This window comes from Hippoglossus stenolepis, chromosome 1, assembly GCF_022539355.2.
Source record: "Hippoglossus stenolepis isolate QCI-W04-F060 chromosome 1, HSTE1.2, whole genome shotgun sequence".
NCBI classification, from domain to species: Eukaryota; Metazoa; Chordata; class Actinopteri; order Pleuronectiformes; family Pleuronectidae; genus Hippoglossus; species Hippoglossus stenolepis.
Window position 1 is genome coordinate 32,407,150 of NC_061483.1, and position 22,246 is coordinate 32,429,395.

Here is a 22,246-nt window from a genome sequence, read left to right on the forward strand (position 1 = left end):
ACATGGCGGACATTCATTTTATTGAATCCATCTTCGACTCCTCTTGCCAGGGCACTGATGGCCACACCAGATACAGCGCTGACCAGCTGCCTGGTGTGCATTACAATGGTCCGAGTGTCACGCCTGAGTGCTCGTGCCACAGAAAGTGAACTACACCAGCTGCTCAATAATGGTCAGAGGCATCTCTTCCACCGGCCACCCACCTGTTTTATTTGCCAAGGTTTTATTATGAGCTATTTTTTCTTTTGTTCTACTTCTTATGTTCTGCCATCTTCGCTGTATTTCATTGGTTTTTGTTTGAGCCACAGCATTTACTTTCTCCCAGATACTCTCCCATATCGCGTTTCTTTGAGTTATATTAATATTTCTTTGCTGTAGCTCAACAACATGTTTGTTTGCCTCTTCCACTAACACCTCCAATTATAGGCATTAAATCTCGCTTTGCACTTGTGGTCACTCTGATCTCCGTAATGCTCCATGGCGGAAACCAGTAAAAACACTAATTTAAATACTACTGCCTGTACCATATTTGCACCTGTTATCATTTGTGCAATTATTTTTAGTAGATCACCTGTAAAACGCCCAACAACCAAACATGCAATCTGTTATAATGCACATGCAATTTAGTACTCTTTATTTGAGATCTTAGTAGATCAGGCCCTTACAGTTCAGCTCATATTCCAACATCACTGACGGACACCGACTTTAACAATGTCAAACCGCAGCAACAACAACCATGTCCAGACATATTCATCACTTTTAAGTGTCCCCTGGTAACACTTCCGTTCTTGTTTTCTGTAATTGCAGCGCGTTTCTGTAATGTGTTGTGTTGTGTGTAATGTGTTGTGCGTAATGTGTTGTGTTGTTAAATTGATGATGTTTTCTTACTTTGCTTGTGTTTTGTCTACTTGCATGTGTTTTCTTGAGGTGCGTTGAGCTCTCAGGGCCACCGTAAATACTGATTACTAATCATAATAATAATTTCTAAAGAGATTACAAAGCTGTTGAAAACAAAAATTCTAAATAATTGAATTGATTACAATATAATTGACGATCTTCACTCAACTGGACATAAATGGAGCGACGCTTGCGAGCTAGTTCAGGCAGCCAACTCAAGCTGCGCTGCTCCAATCATGTGACATCATGTGACATACCTCACTCTCTACAATCATCTATAATACACACCCACATTATTAGGCGGTCTATTTAAGCATTTTATCACTCCCTTTGCTTGCCCCACTGCTGAGTCAGTTTAGCTGCCAGTTGCTTCAGCCCCTCCACCACCCCAGCATCCACCTGTAGTTTTCGACGAGGAGGTTACAACTATTTGCTCATCACTCCCATCATATCTACGTAATCATATCGGGGGTGACTAAGTCGGAGCCTAGACGCCAAACACCAACCTGTTCTACTGTTGCAATAAACATTTGAATGTGAGCTGTCTGACATACTGTAACTAAAGTCATGGCTCTCCCTACCATTATTCATCTTGTTTATTGTATAAATTGTTATTTTAAATGTTGATCTTGTGTTCATTACTGTTACAGCTAATGTTAACCTTGTTCTGTTTTTTCATTCAATTTTCTTTGAAAGGGTGTTTGTGTGACTTTTTGTCTAGTATATATTAGATTATTTTTGTTATTATTTTATCATAATGTTTAAATACACTGTGTTGTTGGTCATGCTTAAAAAATTGGTAGCTTACACTTCATCCAACACTTACTTTTCTTAATATGAAAAAATCATAGTCTTAGACTGTCATATTTAAGCAGTTGCATCAAAGCCTGTCTTGATCAGCGGTTGAGGGGAAGGAGAAGGAAGGTTTGAATTACTATAATATACAGTGATATGATTGACTTCCCTGGTCAGACATAGGTTAGATATGATCAACTATGGCCTAACGAGAGAGAGATTTGTTGCTCAAAACAAGATTCAGTCCCAGCCTGGAGGAAAAGGGGGTTTCATCCGTTAAAGAATTCAATGTTATTCAACTCTAACAAAAATATGCATTGTGTAAATCAGTAATCTCTACCTGTACCTCAAAGTAAGCAATTGATAGTCTGAAGAGTGTGCATCTCCCACCTCCAGGCACAGCATGTTCTTGTATGGCAAAGGCATACCAAGCTTTTTAATAAAGTCCATGCTATGGTCATTTCTAAGAATATGTGTGCAAAATTTACTTTTTCCTCAGATATTTAGTGAAAAATAAATATGAAAAATTGGGTTGTTGATGGACAAAATTGGCTCTAACTTGGTCCAAGGTGAAACATATGATTGTGTATAAAGCAAACATGCATATTTTGACCATGTCTGGCCATTAAAACACAATTTAAAACTTATTTGACAGATTTAATCCAGCTTGGACCTAAAAGGTGTCTCAGAAAAGTATACCTAAGAGGGCATGTGCTTGGAGCAAGGTGAAATAAAAATTTGTCGTACGACAAAAGCTAAGAAATTATCTTAAAGGTCTTGACCTCAGGAGTAACATATGTCAGTGTGAAAATTGTGGATGGCTCCTGCTCCTCAGGGATGAGCTTTGAACCTTGAACCTGAGTCAGTTTTGACGGCTTACAGGATGGAAGCAAAATGTGCAACAATGGGATGAAGTGTTTTGGAAAGGTCTTGAACTCCACTACCATAACCCAATGTAAACCAGTGGGGAGTGCCACTGAGTAGGGCAAAAACCTTGAAAAAACTTGATTTTACCCTTTTATCAATAAGAAAGACAAAATCTGACCAAACAGGTGTTTTCCTCACACCAAAAAACCTATAAGAAGCGTGCAAGGTTCCCGTGTGCAATTTCAGATAATAGTGAAAACACATTGGAACTACAAAAAATGGGAGCAACAAACACCTAGTGTGTGGGGCTTCTTGAGGATTACAACTGAGACAGATGTCGGCAATGCACCTTGACGTTGGTTGCAACCCGACAATAAACAGTACAAGACAGATGCTACTTGGTGTCTATTCAGATAACACTGTCAATATTAGATAAGATGATGTTAGATAATAAACGTGATAACCACAGTTTTGGTATAAACAGCAAGGTATTGTGATCAAAACACATTTCAAAATACATATCGCATCAGGCTGTAAAAACAGGATTAATGATGTATCCCCTACCAGCCTATGCACAAAAGTATATACACATACACAGATAATTACTTCCACTAAGGAGGTTATGTTTTCATCCACGTTTCTTTGTCTGTTAGATGGCAGGATTACGCAAAAACATCTCATGTGCATGACCTTGTCAAACATCTTTCTTTTACAAGGAAATCGATGCCATCTAGAAATGCATTCATAAAAATGTCATGCTTTAGTTCACAGTGGTTGAAGGGAAAAATAATTAATTAAATAAAACAGAATTTAAAATTAAAATAAATGGGAAAATCGACTAAAACATGAATGAACTACATAAAACATTTGGCCGTCAGTCTCTCACATCAGTTAAAAATACTTTATACATTATTTAAAAATAGTATTATCATCTCTTTTTCCTTATGACTCTTCTCTAAGCTTATTCACAAAAAGTTAAGGCAGGTGGTTTCAGCAAACAGATAAACAATGTATTTGCTAGCAAGTGTCTTTAGTCGTAGACTACAACAATAATAATCGTGCCGTGTCCATATTTCCCTGTTTAAGGATACAAACATTTTAGCCTGTAGAAAAGACTACACTGGCCATGACTGGTCTAAAATTCTGTCACAATGCTTGTCAAATCATCGAGACTACACACATTAGATAGTACACCTGCAGGCACCTGGAACACTCTCAATCAGAATCAGGACAAATAATAAAATGTGTAATATACCACTGGGCGGCAATAGCCAAGGAAATAAGTAGCCAGCTTTTAAAATGTGATCAACAGCACCAATTTGCTGTTGTGGGTGGACCATTTTGTCATGCTGGACCTCAAGCTGGTTCCTTTCCCTCCACATGCGGCTATGGATTACCAAGCATCCTGAGTTGGTGTCTGCGATACATTCCAAAAGACACATTCCAAAACATATTTAATATTCAATTTTTAAAACATTTTGAAAGATTTAATGTAAGTATAAGTGTATACCTGTTTGACTGTGAGTCTCTAGGCTCTGACTTTCCCTCTGAAGATTCCTTTGTGTCTGTGGGGAAAATAGATAATACAAATGTTATCTATTTATCAGTGAGATTGCAATGTGGCCTTCTTTTGTTCTAGTCCATGATCTGGACAGTCATCATAACTGTGCAGGCTATTACAAACAGACTAAATTTATTTTACAGCACATTGACATGAACCAAATACCATTCAGTACTTTTTTTCATCCCATCAATGCCTGTTGGTTTACATTGATACCTGTTTTTATGACTGTTTTAGTATCAGGTTGTGCTCACCTAACAAGTCAAATTAACAACAATGCAATCAGTGTATGTAATGCTATTGATTGATTATCCTTGATGTACAATATTAAGTCAGAAACTGCAACCAACCTCCTCTGCCCATAAACGTTTTATTATTGGCAGTCCTGGAGAGGAAGGAGTTGACCATTTCCACCTCCTCTCCCAAGGTGGAACCAGCTCCGTCCTGATTGCCTCCTCCCCCTTTTTTCTGTCATTTTAGGATGATACCGTGCAGCCCATTGGTATAAGGCATGCATTCAAATCTGATTATGGCTTCCTCCTTTAGGCATCTTTGAAAAAACTTTGGTTTGATGCGAGAAGTTGAATATTATATTGCAATACTTCATAACAATTACAAGCCATTTTCTTTCAGCAGATACTTTGTGCAACATGCTGCCAATTTGTTATATGGAACTTAACCACGTGAGTTTGATGAGGGGGACTAGGTAGTTTGGGCAATAATGTTCCCATCTTCATCACGTTGTCTCCACCAAAAAGGTTCAGCAGGTTGAGATTCTCTACTTTTTTCACCTAAGAAGGACCATATAATCTAAGTCAAGAATATAAAACCATATAGTATCCCTGAGCAAATAATTTAATGATAACAGATAAATGGAACATGGTATTAAAAGTGTTACAATACCAGGGTTTTGTTGCGATCGTTTATCAGAGTTTTTGCTTTTCTGCAATGTTTTCCGGTCCGCAACAGAGCAGCTGCCATACCACACTGAGATGCAGTTGGTGAGGATGCTCTCGATGGTGCAGCGGTAGAAATTTACCAGAATCTGAGGAGACAGATGGGCCTTCTTCAGTCTCCTCAGGAAGAAGAGACGCTGGTGTGCCTTCTTGACCAGGGTTGAGGTGTTGAGGGTCCAAGAGAGGTCCTCAGAGATGTGGACACCCAGGAACTTGAAGCTGGCGACACGCTCAACCTCCGTCCCGTTGATATGGATGGGGGTGTGTGCGCCACCTTTCTTCCTGAAGTCCACAATGAGCTCTTTGGTCTTCTTGGAGTTGAGAGCCAGGTTGTTGTCGTCGCACCACTCCGCCAGGTGCTGGACCTCTTCTCTGTAGGCCGACTCAACGTTGTCGCTGATGAGGCCAATCACCGTTGTGTCGTCTGCAAACTTAACAATGGTATTAGAACCATGTACAGGTGTGCAGTCGTAGGTGAAGAGGGAGTAGAGGAGAGGACTCAGCACACAGCCCTGTGGCACGCCGGTGGTCAGGATGAGGGTTGAGGAGGTGTGGTTCTCTAACCTAACAGACTGGGGTCTGTTGGATAGGAAGTCCAGTATCCAGTTGCAGAGGGAAGTGTTGATACCTAGGTCACTGAGTTTCGTGATCAGTTTGGAGGGGATGATGGTGTTGAAAGCTGAACTGAAGTCTATGAACAGCATTCTCACATAGCTGTTGTTATTGTCCAGGTGAGAAAGTGCGGAGTGTAGTGCCGTGGAGATGGCATCCTCCATACTCCTATTCTGGCGGTAGGCGAATTGGAAGGGGTCCAGTGTGGGTGGTAAACAGGTTTTGAGATGAGCCAGGACCATCCTCTCGAAGTGACAGGTTGAATATGTCAGTCAAGACCTCAGGTAGCTGCCCAGCACAGGCCCTGAGCACATGTCCGGGGATGCCATCAGGGCCAGCAGCCTTACATGCATTGATCCTGCTCAGTGCAGCACACACGTCGGTGGAGGAGAGTGTGAGGGGCTGGTGGTCTGTAGAGAGCACAGCCTTGATGGCCGCCTCCTGGTTGTCCCTGTCAAAGCGAGCATAAAAGCTGTTAAGCTCGTCGGGGAAGGAGGCATCGCTGTTTTGGGGGGTGGTGTTGGTGGGTTTGTAGTCCGTTATGGCCTGGATGCCTTGCCACATGCGTCTGGGGTCGGAGTTGTTCTTGAAGTGCTCCTCAATCCTTAGCGTGTGGCAGTGCTTGGCCTTCTTGATGCCCCTCTTCAGGTCAGCCCTGGATGAACTGTAGGCCTGAGCATCACCTGATCTGAAAGCGGTGACTCGTGCCTTCAGCAGTAGGCGGACCTCTCTGTTCATCCATGGCTTCTGATTAGGGAATGTAGTGATTCGTTTGAGGGTGGTGACACTGTTGATGTTGGTGTTGATGAAGTCCAGAACGGAAGAGGCATAGGAGTCGATGTCCGTGTGTGAGTCCAGTGTGGCCTGAATGGCAAACACCCTCCAGTCCGTGTGTTCGAACCGGAGCTGTAGTGCAGAGTCTGCTCCCTCTGGCCACACTTTAACTGTCCTCACTGTGGGTTTCACACGTTTGATGATTGGTGTGTACTTGGGGAGTAGGAACAAAGAGAGGTGGTCAGACTGACCTAGGTAGGGGAGGGGGACGGCTTTGTATGCACCAGCCATGCTGGTGTAAACATGGTCCAAAGTCTTGACTCCTCTCGTGGCGCAGGAGACATGTTGGTGGAATTTGGGGAGTACAGTCTTCAGGCTGGAGTGGTTGAAGTCACCCGCAACAATAAAGGCTGCCTCCGGGTGTGAAGTCTGTCGTTTGCTAATGGCAGCATGCAGTTCTTTCATTGCCAGTTTAGCATTAGCATCAGGGGGGATATAGGCTGCAGTCACAACAGTAGATGTGAACTCTCTGGGCAGATAGAAAGGTCTGCACTTAACCATGAGATATTCTAGGTTAGGGGAGCAGTGACTCTCGATGATGATGATAGTGTCCGTGCACCAACCAATAAGACAGGGAATTTAAGTAAGTGTGTCGTTTTAAAGCATCATGTCAGTTTTATCTACTGTATTTATAAATATAATTATAGCACTTCATCCCTTCCAGGTTGGTATCAGTTGTATTTACTTTTACCTAGATATAAAGTCCATCACAGTCAATATCAAGCTTTTTTTACTTCTTTTTTTGGTTTTGTATTTTTACCATGTAATACTGTAAAACTGTGCTTGGTAAATTCAATAATATTTTGTAACTTCTTGCATTGATTAGGATTGTTATTAGAAAAAGAGAAATAGGAGACTTATGAGGATGCTGAAAAAAGGATCATATGAATTTCGATCATGTATTGCATTCCTATGTCAAAGGTTCAGTATGTAAGATTTAGGTGAAAAGAATCTATTGACAGACATTGAATATAAAATAATTCTATTGATGTTTTCACTAGTGTGTTTCATCTAAATTGTACAAATCATTGTTTTCTTTACCCTAGAATAGGCCATTCATATTTAAATACTTTATATTCATATCAGGAGCAGGTCCTCTCTACGGAGGCCGCAGTGTTTTTTACATTAGTCCAGACTGGACAAACTAAACATTGTGAGTTTTTATGACAACTGAAGGTTTTCAAAGGTTCTCTTTCATGTTAGGAAGGGGAGGTACAGGTGAAGGGTATTCAGCTCTAATGTGGAACTTCACCACTAGATGTCACTAAATTCTACACACTGAACCTTTAAGCCATGTTTCCAGCTTTCTTTGAATTTACAACAACAGTTAAAAGACAAACAGAAGTAATACAGTTGACTTAATGTGTACTTTGATGGATTAACTATCTCCAGGATGTTTTGGTTACTTCAAACAGATTTCCATTAAAATATGTAACCAATGGCTGTCTGGAGATAGCCAAATCAATCAAAAATGTAGTAAATTGGCTCACAAACAACCAATATTATGGTTTTAAATTCAAAATACATAGACTTATATTACAAAAAGGCAGCAAATAATGCAGGGCATCGCTCCAGTAAGTCTTTGATTGCAGGGGCCTCAGAAATGATTTCTTGCCTATTCGAAGAGAGAATGTCGTGGACATTTTCTTGGCAACCACTTGGGAATTTCCCCTTTTTGTCAGTTCACATAAGAGGTTCACTCTCTTTATGTCCAACTAAATCAATACAATACAATTTAGAAGTGCTTAGATGCATTGCTTTTTTTGAATTTACGTGTAAATTAAATGATACTTGCCTTGAATGTCCTTATACTTTTTTCAGCCTGCAGGTCCTCTGACACAGTCTCAACTGTTTGAACTTGTCCAGGTATGTTAAGGGGACTTAAAATCCTGTTTTAAGTTGAAGAAAAATGTAGTTGTCAAGCCAATTTTATGAAGTGACTACAACTTTCATTTCAAATCAATTATTGCCGAAATTTAACATGAAATTACACACAATGTTAAGTTGATGTAATTATCAACAATATAATTCATCCTAACTCAACAGCATAATGTTTGAGGGTGTATTTAAATCAATAAATTCAAATTTTTGTTTTGCAGGCATGTATTTAATTAAGTGGTGCTAACAGTTCATTGTAGCAGCCGTGCACCTGATTCTGATAGTATTATAACAAGTCACCGGCGATATGGAAGGTCATGGTCAAAAGAAGGTGGAGCAGAGAGGGAGATAATTAGGAAAAGCTCTTGCCTCAGATTCAGCTAAATACTGCAATATAAGCAACATGTTCGCCAGGAAGGGACCAGGGGCCTCATTTATAACCATTGGTTACACACAAAACGGAGACTGAAAGATACCTACACCACTTCTTACGCAAACGAGAATGTGCACACTTCAAGACGCGAAAATTACGTTGCAGATGTTAGCTGCCAGATTATTGATCAAATTCTTCATTAACATTAAAAACCAAGTGTTATATATGCTCGAGCGACATAACTGTTCAATAAGGGTTAGGGTTAGGGTTAGGGTTAGGTAACCCTCAATTAAAAAAGATATAAGTTATTGTTTAACCCTTGTGTTGTCCCTGCTTCCCCCGGCTGTTGGCCCCCTCACATAGCCATCCCCATATTAGGACGCACACGTAGGGCAATAGACAAGTGAGCAGCCCTTGCAGATGTATTTGTTACACCCGCGGCACACGGTGTGAGTTTTACAGTCCTTTTCCTGGGGCATATCTGACACCTCTTCCTCTTACTCGCCCGAAGGGGCTGCTGCTAGGGCTATGGAGGAGGCCGGACACTCGGGTCGAGCGTCGTAGTCAAGAGCTCTCTGTGCGCGGCGGCGGCGGCTTTTACAGCCTTCACAACCGCGGCGGACGCGTCCGTGCGGGGGATGCGCTCCCTTCGTGCGATGAACGGAGTCACGAGAGCCTTTCCCAGCTGCTCTAGGAACACTCTCCGCTTGTTCCGCTTGCCCGGCATCCAGTCTGGGTTGATCTCTCTCCATACCACGAAGGCGTTGTAGGAAGAGACGTCGAGAATGTTGTGAAAGACGACCAGGGGCCAGCGCGCGGCCATCCTCCTGCAGCTGTACGTTCCGATCACCTTGTCTAGGTTGTCCACGCCACCTTTGTTGCGGTTGTAGTCCAGGACGATGACCGGTTTCCCGTCCTCGCGGTCGCTGATGTCGGCCTCGGGGTGCTGTGTGCTCAGGAGCACCACATTCCTGTTTTTCTTTGGGATGTAGGACACAAGAGTGGCGGTGGGCGTGAATGCGAACTTGGATGAGAACACCTCTCTTCCCTTGACCGCGAGCAGCCTGGTCGGGAGCTCGGGCTTGTTCTTCCGAACCGTGCCGACGACGGTGAGCTTCCTCTCCCTGGAGAGGAAGCTCACCGTCGTCGGCACTGTGGCGCGGCAGCTCCTGAAGTAATTGTCGCACGTGACGTTACGGCCGTGTAGTCCCTCCGTTACATCGAGCACTACCCCTGGTTCCGTTCTGGGCGTCCGCCGCTCGGCTTTCCGGTGTACACTTGCATCTTCCAAGCGTAGCTTGATTTCGCATCACAGGCCACCCACGACTTGATCCCGTATATTGGGCATGTACTGACGGAACGGACACCGGCCTAGGGAGAAAAACAGGAGGAGAAGAGATGAGAGGAGATGAGATGAGGACGAGGACTAGCAGCCGCTATCTACATAACATAACATAACATAACTAACATAACATAACATAATAATGTTAAAGCGCACCAGTCTGGAGTACGTGTGGAAGAGTTTTAGGGGCATCGTGGCACGAAATATCGCCCGGCCGCTCTCGGCGTCCCACAGGCTGGTGGCGGCCTCGCCCCGGGACCTGTACACGCCCGCTAAGATCAGCGGCCCTACGTAGGCGCGCAGGTCGGTCTCGTCCATCCCTTTCCATTCGTCGCCGTATTTTCGACGACCCTCCCGATTCATCATCTCCAGGATGATGTTCTCTACCGTCGGTGTGATGAACAGGCGGAACGTCGAGGCTAGGTCAACGGTGCGGGACGTCGCATGGATCTTGGGGCCCCGGGGGACCCCGCTTTGAGCCGCAGCAGAGGAGGAGGAAGAGGAGGAGGAGGAGCAGTGGCCCTCCTCTCGGCCGTACGCCCTCGAGGACCATGTTATTTCCCCGTTTCTTGACGGGAAGGTCTCTCTTTCCACGAGTCCGGTGGTGGTGGTGGTGGTGGTGGTGTCGCCGTGGTCTTGTCCTCCTTCTTCTTCTTCTTCCAAGGATGAAGAATCTGCAGAAGCATCACCCACTGGGTCGTAGTCTTCATCGCCGTCGCCGTCGTCTCCGTCGTCTCTGTCTTCTTCTCGGTCTGCTTTTCTGTCTGCTTCTCGGTCTGCTTCTCCATCTCCTTGTCCGTCCGCTTCTCGGCCTGGCTCTTTCGCGTCCTCTTCGGGTTCAGAGGATGGTTGCTGGGAGAATAGCTGTTGGAGAACCTGTTCTCTGGTGAAACGCTCCTGACGCGACATTGTGCCATGGTCCGTGAGAGAGTGGCACACTGAGACTTATATGTGGGTCTAATGTACCCCCCTTGATTTCAATTGGAACCAGGTGTGGGTCTAAATAACCCCACAGAGCACCACAGCGCCCTCTCTGGGGGTCTAAATGACCCCTCCCATGACAATCGAGAATGACAATCCATTGGTCTCAATTACCCCAGGAGAATTGGATAATGACAATCCTTGGGTCACCCTAACCCTAACCCTGACCGGCCAGGGCTTGCGTATGATCACACGCACGCACACACACACACACACACACACAGACACACACACACACAGACACACACACACACTCTGGGTCAATCCGACCCAGGAACAACACGAGGGATAAACGAGTTGCAGAGCAGAGTCATTAACAGTTTTTGATAATATCTTCTAACACTGTGCGTATATATTCAAGTACCACTGTGTGTAAAATCGCTGCAGTGAATGTGACTGTGCCATCAGGCACACAGAGGGCACAGAGCGCACTGGAGATCTCATTTTAAGTTTTTGTGCACATGTACACTTTGAGTATGAATCCTACACACTGTTTATAAATGAGGACCCTGGTCCATCAAGTGACTGTGCAAACCAGCCTCCACTCTGAAAAACTAATCCCCACTCATTTCACGGTGCACATTGTTCCTAAGCATTACGTTACCAGCATGTTAGAGTGGTTTCAAAATAAAAGCTGAAAAGATGGCAGAAGGGAGTGAGTTATTGCGTCTGCTACTTGTTTACTACTCAGGTAACCATTACATCAACAAATAGGGTGAGCCTACAACATTGCATTACATTACATAACATTTCATTTAGCTGATGCCTTTATCCAGAGCAACTTACAATAAGTGCATTCAACCATGAGGGTAAAAACCCAGAACAACAAGTATCAAGTAAGTACAATTTGTTTAAAAAAAGCCAAACCACAAGTTGGAAGAGATGTGTCTTTAGTCTGCGGCGGAAGATTTGTAGTCTTTTTGCTGTCCTACAAAATTAAAGGTCTGGTGCTTTGCAAGAAAAGAGTTGCCTGGAGAGGAGTCAAATTCAAAGCCTGAATTATTGAGTACAGATATTGATCTCATTAAATAGAGGTTCTACTGTTTGGACATTTCAGAGAAACCATGAGGACTTACCCACACACTGTTTAACAAAGCTAACTTAGATTACAGTAGTACAGAGTACTTTTAGTGATGTGTTCCCAATACATGAGCCCTACTCCAAAACTATGAATAATAATAAATATAGCTGCAAGCAGCAATGAGCGGGTTCAAGCCTTAATGCTCTCAATATGAGGAAGAAGCTCAATAAGAAGCCCAAAATATGTGGAAGAAATCCTATCAATTTGCCACCAGATTTTAGTTCCTAGTTGCCCCCAGAGCATTCGTACCGGATTTGGTGAAATTTGGTTCAGTAGTTATACTCCGCTACAGATTGTGGGATTTTTGGCGCCCCCTATTGGCGAAACTCTAAATGCTTTATTTTATTTTATTTCAAAGCTTAACGTTAGTGGTAGTACCGCCATTTTTGCACATTTGCCTACGAACACGCCTACACTGTAAACAATTGTCATGTAAATTAACTTATTCTCACAGTAAACTGCTGGCAGCAGGGTTGCCAGGGATTTACTGTTTTCTTACTGTAACCTTAATTTGATTGTGACAGATTTCTTCTGAATGACTCTCCCTGTCCTCTTGGAGACGAGTCCCCCAAACGGCTCTTGTTCCTCTTTCTGGGTTGATTCAAAAGAAGCATCTACAAAACACAGGAATCTGAGATTAGAGGTTGGATCGAAATAAAGCCTATGATATATGATGTCTATACAAGTGTTTATGAAGTTAGGGTTGAAAATAAATGTGAAAAATGTGAAATAAAAGAGAAAATGTCAGATAGGCAGCACAAGTCTTACCTTGTACAGGCAGCTCCCCAGTTAAAGATGTGAACACTGTAAACAGCAGGCCCTGTCACAAAGGTTGGGTGGATGCCCCCAGTATCCAACTGTCACAGGCACTTTTCCACCTGAAACATGAATCAAGGGTCATCTCAAAAAGCATCTTGACTTTTGCAAACATCTCTAATGGGAAGAAAATGCATGCTTTATTTATTATTAATACAGATAACTTTAAAAAAAAACCAATCTGATATGCAATATAAGATATGTTCTGAATACATACCGAGCAACACTACAGGAGGAGCCAAAAGTAGGTTGAGTGTCCTTTCGCCACCACTGTGGAAGATTGCTGTAAAGCACAGACATTCTCTGTGGTGAGAATATTAGCTTTAGATGAGGATTAAGATGGCAACAATTCATTGCAGTATAAATGAAACGAGAAGAGAAACAAACTAGACGAATGAGTCCATCTGAGGTCTTTGTAAAGTGGTTCCTTCAGCAGCTGGACAACATACTAATATTACACACTATTAGTTCAAGTTTAATACCCAATAAGATGTAACATTATCAAAGCTGTAGTGGAGTTGAAAATGTACAGAAGAAGACAAACTCACAATAATGCTCCTAGCTGCAAACCAACTGACCATACAAAAACCCATTAAGATTAACTTTTAAATACTATTTAGTATTGGCCGAACCTACAAAATAATAATTTAAAAAGTAGTTTTACTGCTGTACTCACATGTCACTGCATAGCTAATTCAGAGGACCACATACAAGCTAGCTAAGTTACAGTTCTAAATCAGTCTGAGTTTGTTTAAAAGACAGCAAAAGTAAGCAAAAAATGCAAGGCAGATAAAGTTTATTTCAACTTACCGAAGACTTGCTGATAAAATGCAGGATTCAGATGGATAATCCTCGAAAAAAGGTCCAGAGTTGGTTTCACGACTTTGTGTTCCACATGTGTCTTCTACAAATATAGTAGCATTCCGTTTTTGCAGGACCTCTCTGCTGTTGATTCTGACATCACCCCCAGAATGCAATGCTGTTTACAGTATATTACAATGTTTTAAGGAAAACAGCAAGCTGCTCATAAATATTTCCCAGAATGCATTGTTTTCTACAGCACAGTGCCATTTTAATGGAAGACAGAATGTTACTGTCAGAATTTGGCCGTTTTCTTACAGCAATTCGTTACAGTGTAGGGCAGGTGCTGGGGAGGGGCTCTCCGTCTATGCAGGTCGGTGAGAATGAGAGGGATCAGGGACAAAAGTCTGAACCTGGAAAAAAACTATCTGAAACCTGAAAAAAGGATCTGAAACTTAAACAAATATCTGTGACTGAAAATTGTATCTGAAATCTGAAAATATAAAATCTGCAACTGAAACTGGAAAAATAAATGATTTATTCCAAGAAATTCCAGAATTGTATAATAAAAAATGTTAACTGAAAACTCTTTCCTTTCACTTCAAAGTTTAAGATCGAAACTTAACTTTCATTTAAAAATGTTACTGTTTCAATTAAAACTTTTTTTTTTAAATGATCCCCACATTTGGCCTTGATTTGGCTCCACAAAAAACGGGTATTTTTCCCTCACTCTAGTCGAGTACAATGTACATGCAATACCGGAGGCTAACCAGGTGGCGGTAATGCACATGATTCATTGCTGTCTGTGAAGAGAACATTCACAATCACACCTTCGTTATTGCCAAAAGGCAGGCAACACATTGAAGTAAATAACATTGTAATGTTTAACAGATTGGCGTTTGACATCGTGTGGTCCTATTGCCACTGGCTGGAGTTAAAACGGAGGCTCTGTTATTTAGACGGTGAATCGGTGGGCGGTGTCAGATGCTTCGCGGAAGTGTGTGAAACCGAAGTCATATGACCAGGAAGCAGCAGTCGGAGAATGGTTCCGAGACAAGGATAAGGTCCTCTGTTCGCGGTGACTAACAGCCACAACCACCACGGTAATAGCACGGTTAAATCATATTTATACACGGCTAATTTATTTAATCACCAAGTCCTCACCCGAGTCTGTGTGTAGCAGATGTCCACTAACGTTCTCCACACACCAACTCTGATCGTGTCAGACAATTAATCTTTGACTGTCTCTTCTGTGTGTTTGTCTGTGACTTGATGTATTTAACGGATTGTGTCTGAACATCTCCGTAACTACCATTCTGTCGGTGACAGTTTTTTTTTACTGTCTTTTGTCACATGATGACACTACCGCTAATTAATGATTTTTCAGCAACAACTTAAAAACCAAAGATCAAACTTTCTGGACGTCTTGATGACCTGAAGTTACTTTGTTGAATATTTGTCCAATTTTATGTATAGTTTTTAATAGTTATTTATATGGGGTTTTATGTTGTTATTTGTATATTTAGTGTAGCAGTGTATATCTCTGTAATGAGGGAGATGTGGACAGTCAAAGTCCAGAGTGCCCCCAAAAAGTTTCCTTCGTTAGCCCTAATCTCCCTAATTAGGATAATAAATTATGTTACATTGGTTTCTTTTATGATCAAATCAGCATGCCAAATTTCATTAAGCTCTATGACGTTGCAGCCAAAAGTGTGATGATCTTACATGGAATTGTCTCTGACAGTCTCTGATTGTGTCTTTGCTTGTGTGTGTGTGTGTCTCTGTGGCTCTTAATGTCTGATGGTTTGTGACCGACTTCTGTTCTTTGTTTGTCATCGCCTTTCCGTCTCAGTCTGTTTGTCTTTGACTGTTTCTGATTGTATCTGTGACTGTCCGTCTTTTTCTCTGACTGTATGTCTGTGACTGTTTTTCTGTCTGTCTGTCTCTGACAGTTTGCCTTTGCCCTCTGTTAGTTGTTTTTCTGTTTCTGTTTTTCTCCAACTGTCTGTTTTTGACTGTCTCTTACAGTTTCGTCTCTGACTGACTGTGCCTGTTTGTCTGTAGGTTTTTGTCTCTCTCTTTGATTATCTTTTTGTTTCTGTCTCTCTCTGACAATGACTTTGTCTGTCCTTTCTCTGCTTTTGTCATCAGATGGAGGAGATCAAAGTTTCTCCTGACTACAACTGGTTCAGAAGCACAGTGCCCTTGAGGAGAGTAAGTATCTAATGATTTATAATGTCTAACAATTGTGATGCATGTAATAACTGAGCACACTGCAAGTACACATCAACACAATACTGAAAGGTTCAGTGTGTAATATTTAGATGAAAGGAATCTATTGGTAGGAAATGAATATAAAATAATCCTAGTAATCTTTTCACTAGTGTGTTTCATCTAAATTGTACGAATTGTTGTTTTCTTTACCCTAGAATGGGCGGGTCCTCTCTACAGAGGCCGCCATGTTTTTTACAGTAGCCCAGACTGGATAAACTAAACACCTTTTGAGTTTGTTGAGTATGACAACTGAAGGCTACCACAGGTTCTCTTTCATGTTTGGAAGGGGAGGGTGAGGTGAGGGGTATTCAGCTGCAACCTGCAACTAAACTAAACTGTATAGAAATATGAAAATATAGAAATATGAAAATAATTACGATGCAAATAATGGATATATTGATTGGAGAGCACCTCAGTGCCTCTCAAAATTATCAATTAATCAAGCAATCAAATTTTAGTTGAAAATTTACAGATCACAATTTGTCTCATAGTACTTAACAAGGTGCGACATCCTCTGTCCTTAACTCTCAAGAAGAGTAAGGAAAAACTCCCAAAAAAATGTAGAAACCTCAGAGCATAGTTCACTAACAGGCGGACCGCGGTCCGGGTCCGGACCCAGAAGCCGTCCCGTACGGACCCGGACCTACAGCCAAAACAGAAGGTTATGATTTAAAACCTGATGGGGCGCTTCTATTTGTAACCGGCGCAGCTTTTGTAGTCTTTACGGTAGTGGTTTAGCGGATGAGGAAACGCACAGACCAATTGCATGCGAGTTAAGCCATCCCACGTGATACTACTCAGCCAATCAAGTCTGTGCATTCCAGGCGGTAAACATTGCGACTCTACAGTGCAGACAGATGAGAGAGTTAGAGGCAAGTTACACATGAAAAGATGGTAGAAAGAAAAAGAAAGATAGAGATACAGGTAGAGAAAACAAAGGGAGAGATACAGAGGAGTGAGACGGAGAAAGGGAGAGAAACAGGAGTGAGACGGAGAAAGGGAGAGAAACAGGAGTGAGATGGAGAAACTTGTGAGACGGAGAAAGGGAGAGAAACAGAGGAGTGAGACGGAGAAAGGGAGAGAAACAGAGGAGTGAGACGGAGAAAGGGAGAGAAACAGGAGTGAGACAGAGAAACTTGTGAGACGGAGAAAGGGAGAGAAACAGGAGTGAGACGGAGGAAGGGAGAGAAACAGAGGAGTGAGACGGAGAAAGGGAGAGAAACAGGAGTGAGACGGAGGAAGGGAGAGAAACAGGAGTGAGACAGAGAAACTTGTGAGACGGAGAAAGGGAGAGAAACAGGAGTGAGACGGAGAAAGGGAGAGAAACAGGAGTGAGACAGAGAAACTTGTGAGACGGAGAAAGGGAGAGAAACAGAGGAGTGAGACGGAGAAAGGGAGAGAAACAGGAGTGAGACAGAGAAACTTGTGAGACGGAGGAAGGGAGAGAAACAGAGGAGTGAGACGGAGGAAGGGAGAGAAACAGAGGAGTGAGACGGAGGAAGGGAGAGAAACAGAGTAGTGAGATGGAGAAAGGGAGAGAAACAGGAGTGAGAGAGAAACTTGTGAGACGGAGGAAGGGAGAGAAACAGAGGAGTGAGACGGAGAAAGTTGAGAAACAGGAGTGAGACGGAGAAAGGGAGAGAAACAGACGAACAAAGTGGGGGAGTGGGATATAAGAGGGGAAGAAAGTGATTCTAAAACTGTTCAATTGTTAAGATGTGTTGAGATTTATTATCTGTAAAATTGGTTGAGACTTTTGAGTCAAGATGTGAAACAGAAAAAGGGAAATTCAAGCTTTTGCTCCCTTTATTTGATTTTTCTCAAGTTAAGCCCTTTATTTGAACATGCACAATTTTCACATTTTATTTATTTTGTCTTATTTTGAAATGCAGCCCTACTTTTATTTAGTTAATGAGAGAACATTATACATATCTGCGATCATACATATATGTTCAGTTCTATGTTACGTGACAATAAATATTGTCAAAAAGTTTTTGAATTGTACTGAATTCATTTGATTTGACAGTCAGGTATTTAGTACATGCAGATGTTGATACAACTACTAGGCTACTTAAATATATATCACACTAAATAGTTAGACATTATGATCTTCCGGACCTTTGCTTCAAGAAATTTTCTCTAACTGGACCTCTTTAAATTTTAGTTGAATACCCCTGCCTTAGAGAGAGCCACATGTTCGGAAACCCTCTCAGGAGGTTCAGAAAAGCAATAGATGCCGCATGTAGCTGAACACATCAACAAAATTATCAACACTGACCTTACATTATAACCACCATGAAGGAGGACTCATTGCAGGGGGGTCATAAAGGTCCAGTCGTGTCTATTTGAGGTGAATCTACAAGCTACAAGTAGACCTTTCCACAAGATATACCGTAGAATAGCTAGCCAGTGGGATAAAAGTAGCCAGCTATTTAATTGATTTTAAATGAAATGGTTTATATCATGGACGACTCTGCATCGATGCAGGTACGGTCGTTCTGTACTGTACGAGCCTCCTGTCAGAGTCTGCTTCCTCCTCACTCACCCGCTGACCTGCGCTCACCAAACCAATAAACACCATAACTGATCAGAAGTTATTAGGACATGTACAGGAATCGATAAATTACTTTTACATGTGAAGAGGGACAGAGACGGGCACACACCTAAACACACACGCACATTCTCCTCCAGAGAAGTTCTTCCCGCTGATTAGAAAAAGAGAGACCATATTACACCTGTGCTCCCTCCACTGGCTTCCTGTTCGTCACAGGATCGGATACAATTTTATTGTTAACTTTTAAATCTCTAAATGGACTGGCACTGCCTTACTTAGCTGAACTTCTCCATACTCACACTCCAGTTAGAGAGCTGAGATCAGCCAACTCCACGAGTTGAGAACGTTTTTATCCAAGCTGATTTTATTTTATTATTGTATATTCGGGCTGCACGATATATCAAAAATCTATTGTCATCGCTGTTGAGGAATTTTTGACCATCCTCACACATTACTGTATATGCTGCTATATATTATGTATATTGTATAATATATTATATGTGTACAAGAGAATAGTGCCTGTCTAAATTCCACAGATACTCCCTTCTCTCTCTTAGCAGTACCCAAGGTCAGGTTATAGATAAAGGGCCAACCAACAGTACATTGTAGTGTCTACGCTCATGGACTTTCATATCTAACTCAGATGCCCCAGACAGAGAGGCACCAACTTCAACTCTTTTGCGTACTTTATCAGTGGCAAGACGGAAGGACACAATGTGATTAAGGAATGCAAACTTAGGCTTAACTATCCAATAGGATGGGAACACCTACATGTAACATAGAGACTGACAGCAATTCTAGCCATTCATGGATTTGCTGTTAGAATGGGTGACGCAAGTAGAGGAAGATATGGTGATGATATATATACACTCAATGTATTTGGCGAATCAGATGGAGCCCTGCTGCCCTAGATGATAAATTAAAGACATTCAGATCATTGAAGGGGTTTTTCAGAGAATTTGAAAACAAGAGATTTGACGTCAAATCTCGCTCCGCCTCCTCCAACTAAACTCTGCTGTGGAAACTTCTAGTGATCACGTTTAAATTCGTCACTATGAGTGGTTGATTATAAAAATAATTGTGAAGCTTATTTATGACCCCAAAACCTGAAGGAAAAGTAAAAGCGCATAGACACACACAGAGTCCGCAAGTGTGTGTGTGTGAGTGTCTGTCTCTCTCTCTCTCTTTCAGCTGACGTCTCTGACTCGCTACAGTTGAAATGTTGATTTATTTCTCACCACAATATCAACACTGATCATCACATAATGATCGATACTTTTATTAATGAGTTAAATCTATATTCAGAGCAGCCCATTCATCAGCCGTACCGCTCTTTTCCTCTCTCTCTCTTCCTCTCTCTCACACACACACACACACGTGTAAACTCAGTCTGAATAAAAACAACAGATTTTGTAAACTTAGTAAATGTATGTAGAGCTGGAGGAGATGGCGGCGCACTCTGTTTGGTTTGACGCAGTTGGCGCAGTGCACAGCGCGAATGACAGAGACACAAGAGGATGTAAATTACTGACAGAGCTACTAAAGACTGTAAAAAAAATAACTTTTCACAGTCCATGTATGAAAAGACCCCAAATTAGTAGACTTAGTGGAGCTCTGCATGGCTCCCTAGTGTCTGCCCCAGACTTGATGTGCCCCTTCTCCTGGCCGTGGAACTGTCCTTGGCCAGGGACTGTTTATGTTTATTTATTGCAAATCATATCGTCATCGCGATATTCAACAACGATATCACATATCGCATCTTTTCCTAATATCTTGCAGCCCTATTGCATGTTCCATGCATTCTTGCTCTGCAATATATTTGGCCAAACAAATGAAGCTGACCGAGATGATAAATTAAAGGTATTCAGATCATTGACAGGTTTTTCCATTCATGAATCATTGTCGGAGCGAGAGAATAAGAAAAGAATAGAGAGAAAACAGATTATTTGAAAGCAGAGATTTGAGTGTGTGTTTCCATCTCTTTCTCTGTCTAAGTCTCCCTCTCTCAGCTGACGTCTCTGACTCGTTGATTTGCTTCTTACAATATCAACACTGATCATCACATAATGATTAATACTGTGTTATACTGCAGTGTTCAGCACTAGTGTAACACTGGCACAAACACACAGAGCCCCCCCACTCGTTACGCCGGGTTACACCGGACGCGGAAGCGCCGCTGCGAGGCAGCGCAGCGCCGTTCTCAAGCGTGCAGCCGCCTGGCTGTTCACACGGGACGTGCATTTCTCCGCTGGTCAGCCCCATAGACTGTATATATAAGGTCAGCCCACGATTCCGCTTTCTCCGCTTGTTGTTGTACCCGTTGAATGTCGAGGTTCGGGGGTAAATGATGGTCTTCCAGTGGGACATTTAGAACTGTAACGTTATGGTTTTCACAGAGAATTGTCTCAACCCCTCGATCCTGGACTCTGCCATTGTTCCCGAGGGGCTCTCCATTCATCACCAGGACCGGACAATAATGTCGATGTCACTGCTCCAGTCTGTATTCCCCACATGCTTCAAGGAGATCATCCTTGTCCCTGTTCCCAAGAAACCCCAAACCCTCTCCCACCTGGACCAGAGGGACACATGTGAGAATGCTGTTCATTGACTACAGTTCAGTGTTCAATGCCATCGTGCCCTTAAAACTCGTGACCAAGCTCAGAGACATTGGGCTCAGGCTGTGCGGATAGGCACCAACACATCCTCCACCCTGACTCTCAACACCGGCGCCCCCCAGGGCTGCATGCTCAGTCCTCTCCTGTACTCCCTGGTCACACATGACTGCGTGGCCACCCACAGCTCCAACACAATCATCAAATTTGCTGATGACAAGACCGTCATAGGCCTGATCACCGGCGACGATGAGAAAGCCTACAGAGAGGAGGTCAGAGCCCTGACATCTTGGTGCCAGGACAACAACCTCCACCTCAACGTCAGCAAAATGAAGGAGCTGATCGTGGACTACAGGGAGAAGAACAGCCCCATCCCCTCTCCATCAGCGGGACTACGGTGGAGAGAGTCAGCAGCTTCAGGTTCCTCTGGGTTCACATCAGTGATGACCTGACCTGGACTCACCACACAGACTCCATCAGAAAGACTGACAGACAACGTCTCTTTTTCCTCCGCAGGCTGCGGAGGCTCATGGATTCCAGGATTATCTGCAACTTCTACAGGTGCACCGTAGAGAGTATCCTCACTGGCTGCATCACTGCCTGGTAAGGCAGTTGATCCGCCCTGAACTGTAAGGCTCTACAGAGGGTGGTGAGGTCTGCTCAGCACATCACCAGGACGCAGCTGCCATCCATGGAGGACCTCTACACCCAGCGGTGTAGGAAGAAGGCCAACGGGATCATCAAAGACCCCTATCACCCCAGCCATAAACTGGCAACTGGCCGACAGTACCTCAGCATCCGGGCCCGCACTACCAGGCTCAGAGACAGCTTCAACCCCCAGGCCATATGACTTTTAAACTCCTCCAATCTGCCACTGGGCTGTCACTCCTATAAACTCTGCACCTTGCAATATTTGCACTAATCAGTATTACTTATTTCATTCATTCACTCAGTCTGCTCAGTAGAAATATACAAAATGTATATTTTATAATATTTTATTTCAATACTTTTT

The 22,246-nt window shown here is 42.8% G+C and overlaps 1 protein-coding gene across 2 annotated transcripts in view; it reads left to right on the top strand.

The window, feature by feature from the left end:
* Positions 1-14,767: 14,767 nt before the first annotated feature.
* The window catches only part of spg21 (SPG21 abhydrolase domain containing, maspardin), a 55,283-nt gene continuing 47,804 nt past the window's right edge, over positions 14,768-22,246 (top strand). For both annotated transcript variants that reach the window (XM_035163781.2, XM_035163790.2), the window contains exons 1-2: positions 14,768-14,897; positions 15,946-16,008. In XM_035163781.2, coding sequence (XP_035019672.1) covers positions 15,946-16,008 — 63 coding nt within the window. In that variant the 5' untranslated portion in view covers positions 14,768-14,897. The remainder of the gene's footprint in view (positions 14,898-15,945; positions 16,009-22,246) is intronic.